Source organism: Ammodytes marinus (genome assembly GCF_949987685.1).
Source record: "Ammodytes marinus genome assembly, chromosome: 21".
In the NCBI taxonomy this organism is placed as follows: Eukaryota; Metazoa; Chordata; class Actinopteri; order Uranoscopiformes; family Ammodytidae; genus Ammodytes; species Ammodytes marinus.
Window position 1 is genome coordinate 612,843 of NC_137225.1, and position 17,744 is coordinate 630,586.

General features: G+C 45.2%; 1 protein-coding gene across 1 annotated transcript in view; it reads right to left on the bottom strand.

Moving 5' to 3' along the window:
• cubn (cubilin (intrinsic factor-cobalamin receptor)) overlaps positions 1 to 17,744 on the bottom strand; it is a gene marked incomplete at both ends in the record, with an annotated part of 365,190 nt that overhangs the window by 181,294 nt on the left and 166,152 nt on the right. The window contains 2 exons of the mRNA XM_080049812.1: positions 13,583 to 13,715; positions 13,853 to 13,981. Coding sequence (XP_079905938.1) covers positions 13,583 to 13,715; positions 13,853 to 13,981 — 262 coding nt within the window. The remainder of the gene's footprint in view (positions 1 to 13,582; positions 13,716 to 13,852; positions 13,982 to 17,744) is intronic.

Below are 17,744 nucleotides of genomic sequence, written 5' to 3' on the forward strand. Positions count from 1 at the left end.
CTGGAAGCACCCTGAAGCAGACGGCCTCCATCCTAATGGAGAAGGCGCTGCTATTTTGTCTAGGAATATAGATGGGTACTTGAATCGCGATTGATATAGGGATGTAATACCCAGCAGGTCGCAGGTTGTACATGAGCCTGCTAGTGCGGAGGTGGAGTCAATTAGCTTACCTACCATGTTAAACGTAATGTTAAATCATGAAACTGTTAATGTGCTTAACCATAACATTCCTCCTCATGTTAGCTCCTTGACCGATGGCTTGGTCTACGGCATCGAGACTGTGTCCCTCCCTCGCCGTGCAAATTGCTTACTGTATCCAAATGTTGCTAAGCACAATAATTTAATTACCATTCCCACATTGGGAGGTGGTAAGCCAAACCCCACTAGGTGTTCAAGTCTAAACTTAAGACTTATCTCTTTGAATTAACCTTTGGTTAGCGCTCGTCCACCTCTCTGCTGGCGCGGGGTCGGTGGCAGGTCACCCTGTCTGGGGTCGGTTCTCTGGCCTCTGCTGGGGGGGAGTTTGCTCTGGGGTATGTGCCGGTCTTGGGCTGTTCCGGTGGGCTGCCCTGGCCGCTCGGGCTGGGGCAAATTGGCGTCTGACCGTGGGCGCCGCTGCTGGGGGGTGGGACCATGCCTGGCCTCCGGGGCTTGGCTGGGTGGTCATGTCGGCTGACAGGGTTGGGCTGGGGGTGGGGCACTGGGGCGGCGGCGCTGCCTGCCGCTGTCATTGGTGTGCTCTGGGCTGGGGTTGGCCGGGGGGGTGGTGGTGTCGGGGTGCGTGCTCAGGCGTCTGCAGTGGCGCCGTGCTATTGCCTGACTGGACCGTTGGGTGAGGTGGAAATGGGGCATCGGGTGCAGATTGTGTAATTGTTGCACTGGTAGGTGGGCACTGCGATGTTTTTAATCGTTTGACGTGGGTTGCTTTTGACCACCTCGGGAGACAATAGATTGTCATGGGGCGGATAGAAGCAATCTATGCAATTTGCGTTTTAACTGTTTTTAAACTGTTTTAATAATTTATCCCTGCCTGGCGGTCCGCTCTGTGGCGTCGCTGTTGGCGTCTGTGTTTCGCTGCCCGGCGTCGGTGCTCCTCCGGCCGGTCCTAGCTCTGGGTGTGCCAATGGTGGCGGCGGATGCGTCGCGCCCTTTGTGCTTGGCGCCTCTGGCCTTGCCTCATGGGCTGGGCATGGCCGGTCCGGCGGGCCTGAGTGGGCTGTACGGGCCGCCCCTCCGGGGGTTTCGGCTGTGGTTGCTCCTCGTGGCAGCGGTGCATTTGGCTATTTCCCTATTCTATACTGTCTATTCTCTATCTATGGCCCCGGTCCTCCTCGGGACTAGTGCCGCACTGGGGCGTGCTCTCTGGGGGCGGGGTGCTGGGGGGCAGGCTCTGGGTCTGGGGGGCTGGCGCCGATTGTGTGTCGGTGGGGAACGGTAGAGTGTAAATCAATGTAATTTAATGTTAATTGTGTTCATATTGTTTAACATTGTTATAGCGTTATTATTAACAGCCTGAGGAGCTGCCTCGGTTTGTCTGGGCCTGAGTACCGGTTGTCCTCCCACTGAAAAATTGTCCTGCCGACGCTAATTGCATAACTGATACCATTTCTCTGACATTTGTTCTCCTCTGTCTATCTTCCATGATTGGCTGAGCGTTGCCCCGGGGGTTCTCTCCCTCTGTCTACCAAGCACTCTCCATGCTACTCGACTGACTCCGAGTTCTGTGCGGAATCAGCTGTCCTAGGAACGGATGCTCCCCGCCTGCTATTGCCTCACATCAGCACTGATTCACCGTCCATCAGGATAGTACTCTCTCTACTCGCTTGCTTGTTCAATCTTTAAATTCATTTTTGCTTTGCTCACTGGTTTCCTGTCTGTCCTTTTCCAGTTTTCCCTGGTCGTGACGAGACGGTGTGGATCTGGTCTCCCCTCCGGTAACATCTGAGAATGGACCATCAACGCGAAAGATGTTGCAGTGGTTAAGGACGCCACCTGGAGACGTGGGATGTGATCCCGGCGCTGGAAACCTTAGTTTTCCCTGGTGGAGACGAGACGGTGTGGATCCTCTGGCAGCATCTGAAGTCTTCCTGCATCCACACTATTCGCACTTTACTTAGTATTACCATGTAATCACCTGGTCAATGATCAAATTCCTTCGTGATTTTCTCTACTTATGACATCTATTGCAGTATGTCCGTCCTGGGAGAGGGATCCCTTACTCTGTCGACTCTCCCTGAGATTTCTTCAATTTTTTTTTATTCCCGGTAAAGGGTTTTTACTCAGCCGAGCTAAGGGTGTAAGGGCAGGGTGTCATATTGTATCATATTGTATGAAATGTAAAGCCCACTGAGACAAATGTATTTGTGAGTTTGGGCTAAACAAATAAAACTGATTTGATTTGATTTGATTTTGATTAATTCATTCATCTCTACTGCGTGGAAAAAGAAAGAAGTTTTCTATAAGGACACACAAGTCTACTTAGATAATGACTACTGAAGTCATGAGTAAGCGAAGGGAATGCTGGAATAAGAAGAGTATTGAAGGAGAAAGGAGTGCGGTTTCAGAAGGCCCCCCCCCACACTTTTTACTCTAGTGAGAATTGCTCATCACCTAAACATCTTTCAATAGTCATTCTTACATTAAATTTAAGCTTAAGGTGTTGGCTTGAGATGTGTACCCCTCACTTTTTCTAATAAATGGTAAATGGACTTGCCTTATATAGCGCCTTCTAGCCAATTTTCTCAGCCCCAAAGCGCTTTACATATCTTACCACATTCACCCATTCATACACACACTCATACACCGATGGCAGTAACTGCCATGCAAGGCGCTCTCTGAACCATCGGGAGCAATTTGGGGTTCAACATGTGGCGGGGAGACGGGGGATCGAACCTCCGACCCTGCACTCTAGAGGCGATCTCCCTACCCACTTCGCCACTGCCGCTCAATAATAAAGAAGAAATTAATCATCAAAGACACCCTTACACATTGTGACAACCAACCCCATCAAGGGGTCGGTTGTCACACTATGGGGTTGTTTGTCACAATGTTATCTTAATGGGAATAATCTTAAAAAGAAGGCAAGAAAGCAGAACTAAATTTGAAAGTTTAATTGCATTGTCAAGTTGACAAATAGGCCTACATAACTTACTGTAGCCTTGGCAGCTAGTCTAGTTTGGGATGCACTGGGTTGTTTTGACTTTGTCGCCCTTTTTTCTTTTGCATGCTAGCTGCTTTTTCCTGCTCTATTCTTTCCTAAATTGATAGATATATGATATATATGTTCCGAGGCATACAAGGCCAAAGGCAGCAAACATTTAATCTCTCGGATATACATATAAGGAACTGCAGAATTATAAAGACCAGTTCACCGACCAGGTCAGACAAAAATGGTAGAAGGAATCGGGCCTGGAGATATCTGAAGAAGAATGGGCTGATCACTTCCATATATTTAGGGACCGCTTTTGTATCCAGCCATTTTGGGATGAGATTTCCAAAGAAATTTGTTAAATTTTTGGAATAAAAGTTGTTAAGTACTTTGTTACGGCCTCCACACACATCCTGCGTCTACCTCTGGAGCGTGTCGCCTTACCTTGCTGCTGCCTCTCTCGCGCTTTTCTCAGACACACATACGTCTCAACTGCTGCTGCTGCAGCGCTGCTTCTAAAAGCCCTGTCTTTCTACATAGAGATTGCATAGATCAGTGGTTCTCAATTATTTTCTGTCAGGCCCCCCCTAGGGGACAGAAATTTTTTCGCGCCCTACCTAAATTGAAATACCATTGAGAACCTGCTAATATTTATTTATTTATCTGTACAAAACCACTGTATGCGTTTCTGGCATGAGCAGTCTGCATACAATCACCTGTTCCCTGTCCTTGTACACTGTCCATTGAGCTGCCTACAGAACTGAAACACCCAACATGGCGGCGCGACCGATGCTTGCGGCGGCCTCTCCTAGCGACTATGCAGTGTTACCGTGTGTTACCGGAGCGAATGGTCTAAATGGAGAGTGCATGAAAGAAGTGTGTGTGTATGAGCGTCAGTTTCTTTTGGACATCCATAGCAAAGCTTCCCATGATGAACGTTTGCTAAGAGTGCTGGGCGAGCTTGGGATTCTACGCAGAGTTGTTCATGGGAAACCCACGGCTGCACTCGGAGCCGGAGGAGCACCGGTGAGGAAACACCGCAAGCAGTGTGACAGGACGCGGAAACGGGGCAAGCGAGAAGGAATTCAGGCTAGGCTAACCGCTAGTCCACACAAGCCGGCAGTGCCTACTATCATCCTGGCAAACGTTTGCTCGCTCGACAACAAGTTGGACTACATCAGACTATGGAGAGCTTCCCTACGCAGTGTGAGGGACTGCTGTGTGTCTATATTCACGGAGACCTGGCTCAATCACAACATCACGGACACCGCTATTCAGCTGGAGGGGCTAACACTACACAGAGCGGACAGGGTAGCATCGCTAGCCGGCAAAGTAAGGGGCGGCGGCCTAGCGGTCAGGGGTGTAAAGTAGCGAATTACATTTACTCGCGTTCCTGTAATTGAGTAGTTTTTTCGTGTACTTGTAATTTTTTAAGTGATTTTTAAAACCTATACTTTTACTTTTACTTTGAGTATGTTTATTTTTAAGTATTGTACTTCGCTACATTTTATATCACCTGCGTTACTGAGTAAAAAAAATAGATAGGGAAACGAGAGAAAATAAAATAAATATCGCGGGGGGCTTTTATTTTTACGGCACGATATCGGAAACTAACACAGAGAATGATCGACAGGATCATTGCGACTAAATGATAACAACAAACTTTGCTTCCCTCTATCATTAAAACTAAATAATCCTAGTTAAACTGTCGTTGTACCGCACGTGAAGACGTGAAGGCTTTTAAATGCAGCAAACCTTTCATCCAGCCGTGCGATCAGCCCCTCCCTCACCTAGCTTTCAGTTTAACAGTGCAGAGTAGGATGGAGACGACGGTGCGTGTTGCCGGGAGCTTTGAAAAACTTCCAGAAGATGGTAGAAAGTCAGCCTTTGCTCGAGAAGAAAGGTAAAAGTAATAGACTAAAACAATGTGCAAGATATGTTATGCGCGGACACGCGAGTCAGATGACATGCGCGACCGTGAGAGAGAGAGACAAAAAGGCATATGCGACCCAGCTGCACCTCAAAACATCACGACCAATTAGTTTACTCACTTTAAGTCGAATCCAAGTGGTCTATGACCAAGCAATAAAGGAATAAAAAACACAAGAAGTTTAAAGCTCCTTGACTCTTGCCACCACAACAGTCATCAATTAAGAACACTGTAGCCTACAATGCAACTTGCTTATCCAGCCAGCTCCATGAGATATACATTAAAATATGCCCTCACATTCCTGCTAGCAAAAGACGTGCCCTATCGACAACATTTGCAACGGTTTATTTTGATTTTGACACTTATTTAATTTAATTATAAAACATATGTTTTACTTAGGCTATTTGCATTTTCCTTGTTTTCAGTTCAATTAGGATATGTTTAAAGTCAAAAGTCATGGTTTCAAATGTTAAATAAGTGCATGTTGCAGTTCTTAAATCAATGAATAATTGTCTAATAATTGTGATTACACAATGTCAATCAAAATAACAGGGGAAGTCTGTTCACTGTTGAGAGCACGGGATGCTGCATTTAAATCTGGGGATATAGTAGCATACAGACTGGCAAATAAAAATCTGACCCGGGGGATCAGGGAGGCGAAGCGGCTGTACACACACAAACTAGACAGCCACTTCACAAGCGACAAAGACGCACGCCGCTTGTGGCAGGGATTTAAGACCATCACCGACTACAAGCCCCCCCCCCCCCCCCCTCCCCGCGGGGCGTGCTTAAACAACCCCTCTCTACCAGATGAACTAAATGACTTTTATGCACGTTTTGAGGCAAACAACGACACTCAGGTACAGATGCTCCCGCCATCATCCAGCAACCACATGCTTCAGCTGTCTGCAGCTGAGGTGAAGTGGGCCTTTGCCAGCGTCAACCCACGCAAAGCTGCTGGGCCAGACAACATCACTGGGCGTGTTCTGAAGGACTGTGCAGAGCAACTGAAGGATGTTTTTGCAGACATCTTCAACACCTCGCTCGCCCAGGCCATAATACCCACCTGCCTCAAAAGTGCCACCATCATCCCTGTCCCGAAAAAGCCGAATCCAGCCTGCCTAAATGACTTCCGCCCTGTGGCCCTAACACCCATAGTAATGAAGTGCTTTGAGCGGCTGGTCATGCAGCACATTAAGAGCTGTCTCCCTGCAAACCTGGATCCCTTACAGTTTGCTTACAGAACCAACCGCTCCACAGAGGATGCTATCTCCACCACACTCCACCTCACGTTGTCACACCTAGAAAAGAAAAACACCTACGCCAGAATCCTCTTCATCGATTTCAGCTCAGCGTTTAACACCATCATTCCACAACAGCTGTTGTGGAATGATGGAATGTTTCCTCCGCTACACTTCGCTTTTCCGCTTCACTCGCTGCTGGAATCAATGTAACTTTGCAACCGTGTAGGCTACTACTGCCAACAACTGCCACACTCGCTGTTAGGTTATTCTTCTTCTTAGATGTTGGCTACGTGATGATGTGCCGCGTGCTGCGCAATTTACGTTACGCGCTGCCCATTTTCTAAAAGGAGCTATGTACAAAAAAAAAAAATTAAATTTTGCCATTGATATATATCTCATAAACTGTAATGCAAGACAAATCGATTAGACAATCACTTATTTAAGGTTTATTTAAAGCAGGGGTGTCCAAACCTTTTTCACTGAGGGCCACATACAGAAAAATCTATGAAGGGCCGGGCCACTTTTCAAAAATAACACATTTATCAGGACATGTAGCTGCTCTGATGTTTAGTTTCATAGTGTCTTCGTAAATTGTAATCCTTCACGGCAACACTTCCTTGCACATTAAACAGACACATTTCCCCTCTTGTTAAATGCCAATGATACACCCAGTGTTTTCTGCTTTTGCGTCGAATGTCCAGCTGGGTCTTAATTTCTCATTAATGACTCCTATAGAGCAACCTGACACGAATCACAGGACAAAAAACTATGTCGATTTTCGGAAACTCTTCCTCTAATCTGGGCGCTCTCAGCACTCACTGTCAACACTGGGCTTCGTCCTTCTTCGCCCCCTCGCCCCTCTCTGCCAACCCCACTCCGTTGTGATTTGGTTACCTTCCGGAACACTTTCAGCGGCGCGCGGGCAGATTTGAGCAAGCAGGTGGGGGCATGGCAGGAACGTGCCTGAGCATGTTGCAGCATTACCATACATGGAAAATCCGGATTGAGCTACGTAGATAAATCCCGGATATTTGAACAAGTGAATCGCGACCGGCGTTACTAGTGTTTAGCACTCTGCACAGCCAACCCAGGCGGTCAGCAGGGAATATGTCTAAATGCATGTAAGTCATTATTTGACACTTTAGTATGGTTAAACATGACTATAAATCATTATAACAACGTTTATAGGTCATAAAAGTTGAAAAAGCATAATAGGTGCTTTTTAACCTACACTTGCTCATTTCTGTTCCCAGCCACTCAACGTCTCAGCTGTCAAGCTCTGCTGCCCTGCCACAAACATGGTAAGTATTATTCTAGATTATGTTATAGTACAGTATATATTATTCAATTGTTCCATCCCCTTCCTATGACAAAGACATCTAACCAGTTCAGTTAACATTATCATGACAGATCACTTTCATATCACAGATCAAAGTAATTACAGTAATAATTTGACATTCACAGGACAAAGACAACTAACTGTTGACAGCTGGACAACCACAGAAGGGACACAAGCTGCCAGTAGGAGACAATCGCACCATGGAGCCGGTTCCACACCTTATGCAACACAACACTGATGACACAATACAAAGAAGGCACGATGCCCTGTCATGCTGCTGAGGACTGTCCCGTCTGGAACTGGCTGCAGCCTCAGAAACCGGACTAGACTCATGGTTGGGCTAATGTTGCCTAGGCCAGTGGACTGTGGGGTAGCAGTCGGCACTAACAAGGGATTCTTCTTGCCAAGAACACCTCTCCATGACCGGCCCCAGGAGTTCAAATTCACTGTGGTCCAGAGTAGGGATGTAACGATATGAAATTTTGAGTACGATACGATATTGCGATATCACGACACGATATTAAGCGCGGAATTCATTTCTACCCCCTTAAATTAAATGTTCTACCGCTGATTTAAATAAAACACACACGAATAATTCAAATTTTTATATCTTATTATGAAGAGATTTCTGAGAGATTTAAACAACTTATCACCAAAACAAAGACACTGCTTCTCTACTGTTTTTTTAAAGAAGCATTACATCTATAATTTTAAAATGAAATAGGAATTTTAAATCTAAACTTAATTTAGGCACTTGTCTGTAACTGTAAATGTATGCATATGTATGCATAAAATAAAATTAAATAATTGTGTGATACTTTTCCCATGTCTTATTTGCTTATCAACTCTATTTTATTCAACATTATTTTTGCAAGCCATGCTTTTACCTTAAAGCTCCCATATTATACACTTTTCGGTACTATTATACACCATATTATATGGTCTTAGTGGTCCCTAATACGTTTTTCTTTAATTGTTTGCTGAAAAAAACTTTCAGATAATTTATTGTACTATGCTGATGTTCAGCTAATCTCACAATGGCCTATTTTTTAAAAAGAGCTGCAGCTCCCCTCGTAAATATACAATCTTTGAGCTCCCCCCGCCCCCTGTCCGGAAGCGAAGCCAGATACGCCTCGCCCTCTGTCTGTCAGGGCCGTGGACCAATAAGAAATAGGGGTGTGGGCTGCACAGTGGAAGCTTCTGGCTTTCCAGTTTTTGAGGTCAGAAACGAGGAGAATTCTGACTGGAGTATATTGGGGGGGGGGGGTTCAGAAAGGGGGAGAGTGAGAAAAGGAGTGATTAGCCCCTTTTACACAGCCAGTGAAAGCCGGGAATATGCCGGCCTTTCGGCCCTCCGCCCTGCTGTTTAAATGCTAGGCTAAGCTAGGCTAATCGGCTGCTACCGGATCGCCGCCACTATTATTATTCTAAGTCTGAGCGTATATCCGCACTTTATTTCTGCCTACAGTAACGTGACTTCACACACTGTGTGTATGTGTATGTTTATGTCTGATTGGCAGATCTCTGCTCTCACAAAGAGACTCGCTTACAGCCAACCTGTCACACAAACACACACAGACACAGAGGTGAAGCGGATTGATTTTGTCAGTTTTGACGTGTGTTTATCATTAATCACGGCGGCCTGATGTCCCGTAAAAATCACCAAATAAAAGGAACGGCGTATAATCTAGCTGGTCATAAGGTCCGCTGCTCAATCCAAACCCCCCAGCTTCATTTTGCAGAGTGTATGAGTCTATTTCAGCTCCAGGGGAAGTTGTACAATGGGAAAGCTAGGCTAGGCTAAGCCACACACACACACACACACACACACACACACACACACACACACACACACACACACACACACACACACACACACACACACACACACACACACACACACACACACACACACACACACACACACACACACACACACACACACACACACACACACACACACACACACACACACACACACACACACACACACACACACACACGTGAAGCGGATTGATTTTGTCAGTTTGGTTAACAGTCCCAGTGATGTTGGACTCAGCGCGTAGCGAGATCAACTGTCACATCGTGGGGACAGTAAAATATGGCCCTCTTACTGCAAGCTCCAGCACTCATCTGCTCTCAATTCACCTGCCAGTGTTGTTGTTGTTGTAAAGCAGCTGACCGGCGCGGCGCAAAATGTTTACGTCACACCTGACGCTGTTTACAAGCACCTCTTTCATTCCGGAACGCTGTGTAAAAGGAGCTACTGATGCGCCAGCAGGCCGGCGTTGCTTGGTTCTGTGTAAATAACACAGAAGCAAGCAAAGCCGGCATTTTGGGGTGATGTTGTTCCGTCTATATGCCGCAATCTCTGTGTAAAAGGGGCTAATGTTATTTTTTTAAATATTTTGGCAGTCTCTAGGCACACCGTGGACCCATGGATATGTTGGAACACATTTATAAAGTGCATTTAGCATAATATGTGACCTTTAATAGGCCTACATTATGACAAGCACAATGAACTCAGTAAAATATTAAATTATGATTTGAACTCAGTAAAATATTAAATTATGATTTGTATTTGTTATTAATTAAAATTGCAGTCTCAAAATTAATGTTATTGCAGTGCACTCCTCTCCCTCCTCCCACTTTCGCAACGTCACCTATGTTTTGACAGTAGTGTCACCTAAGTTTGACCTGTGTGTGCGTGTGTATGTGTGTTTGTGTGTGTGGACTTGCTACAGGCACCACTGCATTCCATGCTTCCAAACTTTGCCAAAGTACTCTCTAGGGGTCCAGAAAGGTTTTGGCCACAACAAAAATAATAACAATGATGTCGACCAAATTCTTATTTTTTTATCATTTACAACACACACCTAACTCACCAATAACCATATGTATTCCTTCCAGAGGGTGGCGCTAGAGGACCACAAGTTAATGCACCTGAAGCCTGCTTGACACGGTCAGCCATCTTGACACCTCATCCATAACCAACTTCACACTCGCACACGGACAACTATCTTGACACCTCATCCGAAACAGCTAGCCTACCAACCGCTAGCTGCAAACGGAATCAGCTCGGAACAAACGAGGGACAAACTTACCGGCAAAATGCCGAAAAGGAAGCGGGACTCACTCGGCAGAACCCCACATTGGACAAAGATACAGGAGATGGCCAGAGCTAGCGAGTGTCAAACGAGACAGGTAAAAATTGAAGAGCACATACTGATTAACCAACCTTTATTCAGAATTGTTACATATGCTCCATGACGCACCGTTTACGTTATATTTAATACTTTTAACTGCTCGCCGAGAGGATAATCGGTCTCCCGACGCCACAGGTAAATAACTTATGCTTTTATTTTAAATTGTTTGTTGTGATGGTTGAAAGAGGCTTTGTTTATGTTCTGCTATCTACACTACATAAATAGCATGGTAGCTAGCCTACTCCAAACAGGCCACTGGTACATCGCATTCTCATGATTTTTCAGAACATTTCTCTGTATGAGCCTGGAGGACATTAAGTAGCATGCCAGGCTGCCGTCAAATATATTCATATACAAACAACATTAGCCCTGCATAAAAGCATAGCGTTCATTCTTCACATTACAGCAGCGCACACACACACACACACACACACACACACACACACACACACACACACACACACACACACACACACACACACACACACACACACACACACACACACACACACACACACACACACCTCTTTCCTTTTTATTATAACAATTATAAAGTGTGAAAAACTCAACAACCTACACTTGCTCATTTCTGTTCCCAGCCACTCAACATCTCAGCTTTTAAACACACATCCACGTATGGAGCTGCTCTGCTGCCCAGCCACAAACATGGTAGGGGAGAACGGGGAATCTGAGGCATCGGGTAATGTGAGCCACCCCCTGTATCTAGGCAACGGAAAACATTTGTGGTCATGTGAGATATATGTTTTCAAGCCCCTCTCATTTCCCCATGGCTCTGAAAGAGAGGACCTCATGGTGCTGTGGTAAGCATGCTTTTTTTCATCAAAATAGGTATTTTACATGTAAAACTAAATGTTCTTGCTGTCAACTTAATCAACTGTTGTGCCAAAGCAAATGTATTCACGTAGAAAAACTTATATCATACGTGTTGATGAACTACCAACATATGAAACCATGTGATGCTGATAACTGAAGATCAGCCTGAAGTGCTAAGAGAGGTAGTTTTTTCTCAAATTGTGGTGGTGGGGGAAAGTGAGCCAAATGCTGTGGGGGAAAGTGAGCCACTGTCTCACTTTCCCCCACCATGAGGCACAAGTTAAGTTTAGTCTTAATCATATTTTAATGTAATATTACATGACATGTCTTATTTTAATGTCATACAAATTGTAGAAAAGCCATCATGCCAAGGAAATACACCAGGAAGACGACCTGGGCCAACCACACGGAAAGAGCACCTTCCCATCTTTCCCTGTAAACTTCAGGGCTGGAATGTAGAGTAGGCCTAGTTGTAGAGTATGACAGGCTGATGTTATAATCCAGTTGGGTCTTCTCCTGTGTCCTGAGTCCCAGGCTGTTCTCGCTGGTTCTGATTTTCCTATGCTTTGACCCCCAGACACTAGCTGGCTCTAAGGGTCTTGTGTTCTGACCCCCAGACTATGTTCTAATCTAACTGGTTCTATCTTTCATTTGAATCTTATTAAAACCTTTTGAATTATAATATGTTGTATTTGATTCACTGCCCTTTGTCTTGAACAAATCCTGCTAATGCCCATTTCTAGGAAACATCCTGAATTAATGGGAAATGTGTAAATTTGAGTGATAAATAATTTTAGCTCGCTTAGAGGGGAGCAAATGTAAAAAGTGGCTCAGATTACCCCGTTCTCCCCTATGTATTATTCTTTGTTATTATTACACCTGCTTTTTCACAGATCAAGGTTATGGAGGTAATAATAATACCAGTAAGAATTTGTCATTCACAGAACACACAAACCAACTGTTAATGAAAATGTGGACGACCGTGGAAGGGACACCAGCTGCCATTAGGAGACAATCGCACCATGGAGCCGCCTCAGTGCTAATGTTGGACAGGGCAGTCGACTGTGGGATAGCAGTCAGTCCTAACAAGGGATTCTTCCTGTCAAGGACACCTCTCTATGACCAGGCCCAGGAGTTCCCATTCACTGTGGTCCAGAGGTGGTTCCCCCTTCACCTGACCTTTGCTGTCACAATCAATAAAGGTGAGATACAATCCATCTCAAATTTCATTTCAAATAACACTTTCTTTTCATTGGTAAGTACCTGACCATGTGTCTTCTGCAGAACAGTAGAAAAAGAGAGTTAGTGTGTTCCTGCCCAACAGTGTGTTGGGACACGGCCGGCTGTACACTGACTTCAGCAAACCAGCAACAAGTGTGAGGGTGTTTGTGGGACACAACCAAGATGGAATGACAGACAACATTGCTGTTTAACAACCACAGTATACTTTGATAAATAAATATCTCCAAAACATCAAACCTTGCAGCTCTGGAGATCCTTTTACAACTCCCTCATTGACCCTACCAATCCACATAACTTGCCCTCTGACACAAAGCGCATATCACAAGTCATGAGGACACACTCAAAAGTTACATGTCAAAGAACATAATAATTCCTTGACCACTGCAATGTTACAACAAACTTTCCACCAACAACAGGTTGAGCACACAGCACGCTTTGATTTAGTTTTATTCATTTATGAAAATGAACTATTAAGACTTCCGATTTTGAAAGCATTCTTAGTTTACAGCATTTTTCACACCTTCCTAAAACTTTTGCACAGTACTGTACAGTATATGTTAAAATACAGTATATGAAATTGAAGTGACCACTTCCCATTTCCAAGGTCAAGTATTAACCCCCACATTCAAATTGACTTACATAAATGATAGCTGGAGACGGTTCCCTGGTGAACTTCTGATAGTCCATACACACTCCACATTAGGCGGATAAGCATCTGGATAGTTAGGACTGTTAAATGCACCACTCTCCATCACCAGATCTCCTCCACAACCTTAGCACAAGAGGTAAGAAGAATTAGTTGTCTTGTAGGTTATCTCAGTTTAGTGTGTGTTCATTAAAAGAGAATAATTTACAATTTGCAATGATCAGTTCATAGGTTGTCCAGCTAAAACTATGAGCATGTCTTACTGGAGGTGGATGCTGAATAGGTGGCTCTGAACCCTTTTCTGGAGACAGAGTAGTCAGAGATGAAGTTGACAACCAAAGAGTTACTGAAGGACGTGATTGGATGAGGAATTTCCAAGCCACAGTAGCGTCCTGACAAAAAGATGATCCACATTAATTAATTAAACAAGATGTTAACATGTGACATTGAACCAGATGTAGCTTTGTATATCATCACTTACTTTATCATTTTAATTTATAGCTTACCTAATTTTTGTAAAGAAAATACGCTTGTCTGTTGTGCTTACCACAATCACACAGTTGACAGACAATTTATTCATAATCACCAACCATAAGTGGCCCAAGGCGACTGCATGTATGCCCAACGACAACAAACAAGTGAAACATGAGGCAAACTTTACATATGTGGTGTAGAAAACTGAAAGTGTTTGGCCAAAAGTCCATGAAAGTATTAATGCTATGACCCAGTCTTGTAAGCAAACAATTATTTTAGTCCGGTTCCTTGTGTAATTCCTTTGGAGTTTTTTTGGGACAAGGTAAACCATACATTTTTTTAATCATCAAAGAATAACGAATCAGAAAACGCATGATTCCAGTTTCAGATGAGCCAATATGGCGGCCATCTTGAATCTGAAAAAATAGCGACCTTCAAAAACTAATTTCTCAATATCTCACCTCCTAGATTACCTAGAATCAAGATACCATTAGTCATTACATTTTCGGGGACAAGGAATCCAATGGTGTTAATAAAAAATGTATACAGAGGGTCAATAATACATTTGTGGGTGGCTTTCTTCTATACACAAAGCAGAATTATTTTGCCGAGGTCAGCAGAGCTTTTCTGACATCCCTGTGGCTGTTGGGGACATTGAACCCAAGTGGCCAATGTTCAAAGCTTCCATCGTCCGAAAACCGTCCGACACCTCAGGAAGGGGAAACCGTGAACCATCCAAGCTGTGTACAGTAAGGATGGGACACTGTTGAACTCAACTGAGGAGGTAATCTGCCGGGGGAAGGAACACTTTCAGGAACTCCTAAATCCGACTCTAAGGTGGAGGCGGAGCTGGAGGCTGATGGGGGATCATTGTCAATTGCCCTGGTGGAATCCACTGAAGTATAACAACCAATGTTGCCAATTTAGCGATTTTGTCGCTATATTTAGCGACTTTTCAGACCCTCTGGTGACTTTTTTTTTCTTCAAAAAAGCGACAAATCTACCTTCCTTTTCTGGTGTTATTGGTGACTTTTTCGCTAAAGCAAGTATCACTCTTCTCAACGAGCATCGGCTGCCTCCGCGGCCCCTCCCCTGGCCCAGAGCACTGACAGGTAGCCGGGTCCTCACGCAGCAGTCCCTACTGTATAAAACCGGCTGTCTCTGAATATGCAAATTAGGTGATGGCGTCATCTGGCGACTTTTAGGACAGCCAATAGCTACTTTCCTTACTGAAGAGTTGGCAACACTGATAACAACTCCACAATAGCAAGGATTGATGGCGTACAGAAATGCTGAAAGCTCTGGCTGTGAAGGGCCTGCCAAGTCTCTTTAAGATTCTGTGGAAGTGTGGGACAGTGCCAAAGGAGTGGCAGACCGGGATGGTGGTTCCCCTTTTCAAAAAGGGGGATCAGAGAGTGTGTGCCAACTACAAGGGTATCACACTTCTAAGCCTCCCCGGTGAAGTCTACTCCAAGGTGATGGAAAGGAAAGTCAGCCAATAGTCGAACCTCAGACTGAAGAGGAACAATACAGATTCTGTCCTGGCCGTGGAATAAAGGTCCATGGAACAACCGACCAGCTTTGCACTCTTGCACAATCCTGGAGGGGGCCTGGGAGTATGCTTCTCCGGTGTTTTGTGGATCTGGAGAAAGGCTGTGGGAGGTGCTATGGGAGTTTGAAGTGAGGGGGTCCATTCTCAGGGTCATCAAATATCTGTACGCTCAAAGCAAGAGCTGTGTCTGGGTTCGCTGCATGTATTAGTCTCGCAAAGCCAGACCAAACTACAGCAAGTAGTAGGGTCTGGAAGCACTCTGTTTAGAGCCGTCTATTCGGGTGGGGAAACCGGGGGAAACTGGGCTAGCCTGTTTGTATTTGTTTAAACCAATCACAATCATCTAGGGCGGGGCTAACCCCGGGAAGCAGCAGCGGTGTCCTGCAAAATAGTGCCGGGGGGGACTTATTTTGATGGAACGTCTTCACGTCCAGAGACTGTCAGAGAAATGGCTAAACCCGCAAACGCCACACAAAAACTATTAAAGACAAAAGGAATATACATAGTGTGTTGCTTTCTAACCAGCATGTCAAGACACCATACACTTTAGCCCCCGAGGAGCTCACGGGATAACTTAACCGGAGTTAACTAGCCACCCACGTAGTGTTATCTCTGGTAACATTATCATCGGCGGTTGAGAGGACGGCTACGGCGGTCGAGTAGAATTTTTAGCATTCGAGAACTTATGTCACCACCTCCTATCGCTGTAGTCAGAGCCGTAGTCCGTCTGTTTACAGGCAGAACAGGGTTTTGACGTTGTGAGCGCTACACCAACTGCAGCAAGTAGCCGTAAGAGTTGCTAGGTGATAGTGGAAGCCGTTGGAATCTTTCCCCGTCGCTAAAACACCGCTGCATAGTCCCTAATTCACCAAAGAAAGGGAACGGCGGATCTTAATCTAGCTGGTTATAAGGTCCGGTGCTCAATTCAAACCCCCACGCTTCATTTTCCAGAGTTTATGAGGGTATTTCTGCCCGGGGGTAGTTGTACAATGAAGTTGGACAGCTAGGCTAAGCTAGGATGCATCCCGGACCGCCGCCGCCAATATTATTATCCCGAAGTATCGCCACACTTTATTTCTGTCTACAGTAATGTGACTTCTCACACCCTGTGTATGTGTGTGTGTGTGTGTGTGAGAGAGAGAGCGCTGCACATAAGCACACGGGTTGACTGTGAGCGAATTGTTTCCGAATTTGAGGGGGATCACAATAGGGGAAAGCCAGCAACCGGAAAAGGAGGGGGCTGCGTCAGGGCTGCGTAGTTTTTCGACGCAAGCGAATAGACGCTGGCGGAAGTGGTCATGCCAGACTAGTCATGTATTAATAATAATACATTTTATTTATAATGCACTTTATATTCAAGAATCTCAAAGTGCTTCAGATAAAAAAAATATTAAAAGGTTTAGCTAAATACTCTTTTAAAAGAGATGCATTTTGAGGTTCCGTTTAAAAAGAGCTGTAGTCTGTGGGGCCCTCAGGTGGTCAGGGAGGGCGTTCCATAGTCTAGGCCGGGGCAGCAGCAGAAAAGGCCCGATCACCCATGGTGCACAGCTTCATATGTCGGGTTTGGAGTGTGTGAGTGGATCCTGAACGGAGTGTACGTTAGGTTGTCGGGGGGTGAGGAGTTCCTGATGGTAAAGGGGGGCATGTCCGTGAAGGCACTGGTGGGTGAGGAGGGAGACCTTGTACTCAATTCTGAGTGAGACAGGGAGCCAGTGCAGTGATTTCAGAATGGGGGTGATGTGGTCGTGCTTGTGCACCCTCATCAGGATCCTGGCAGCACTGTTTTGAATGTACTGGAGCCTCTGCATGCTCTTGCAAAGACACTGTTTAAGGATGTTTAATCCACTGGATGAGAGGTAACATTGTAGCCATAGAAGACAGACGTGCAGCTTTCAGTTAGCTCTGTGTTTCGCTACACAGCTGATTGTGCGCCCTTATCTGGGTGTTTTGTCTACTTACTAAAAAGGTACAGGCTGTATACAATGGCTACACTCAAATATACGTGTAATTAAAATTAGAAACTATGTCCAGATGGTGTTCATTTTGTTTAGTGGGGGGGGGGTGTGCTGTTGTCGCATATTGTCTGCCCGTGTGCACGCTGTGGCGTTCTAACTTCGGCTCTTCTAAAA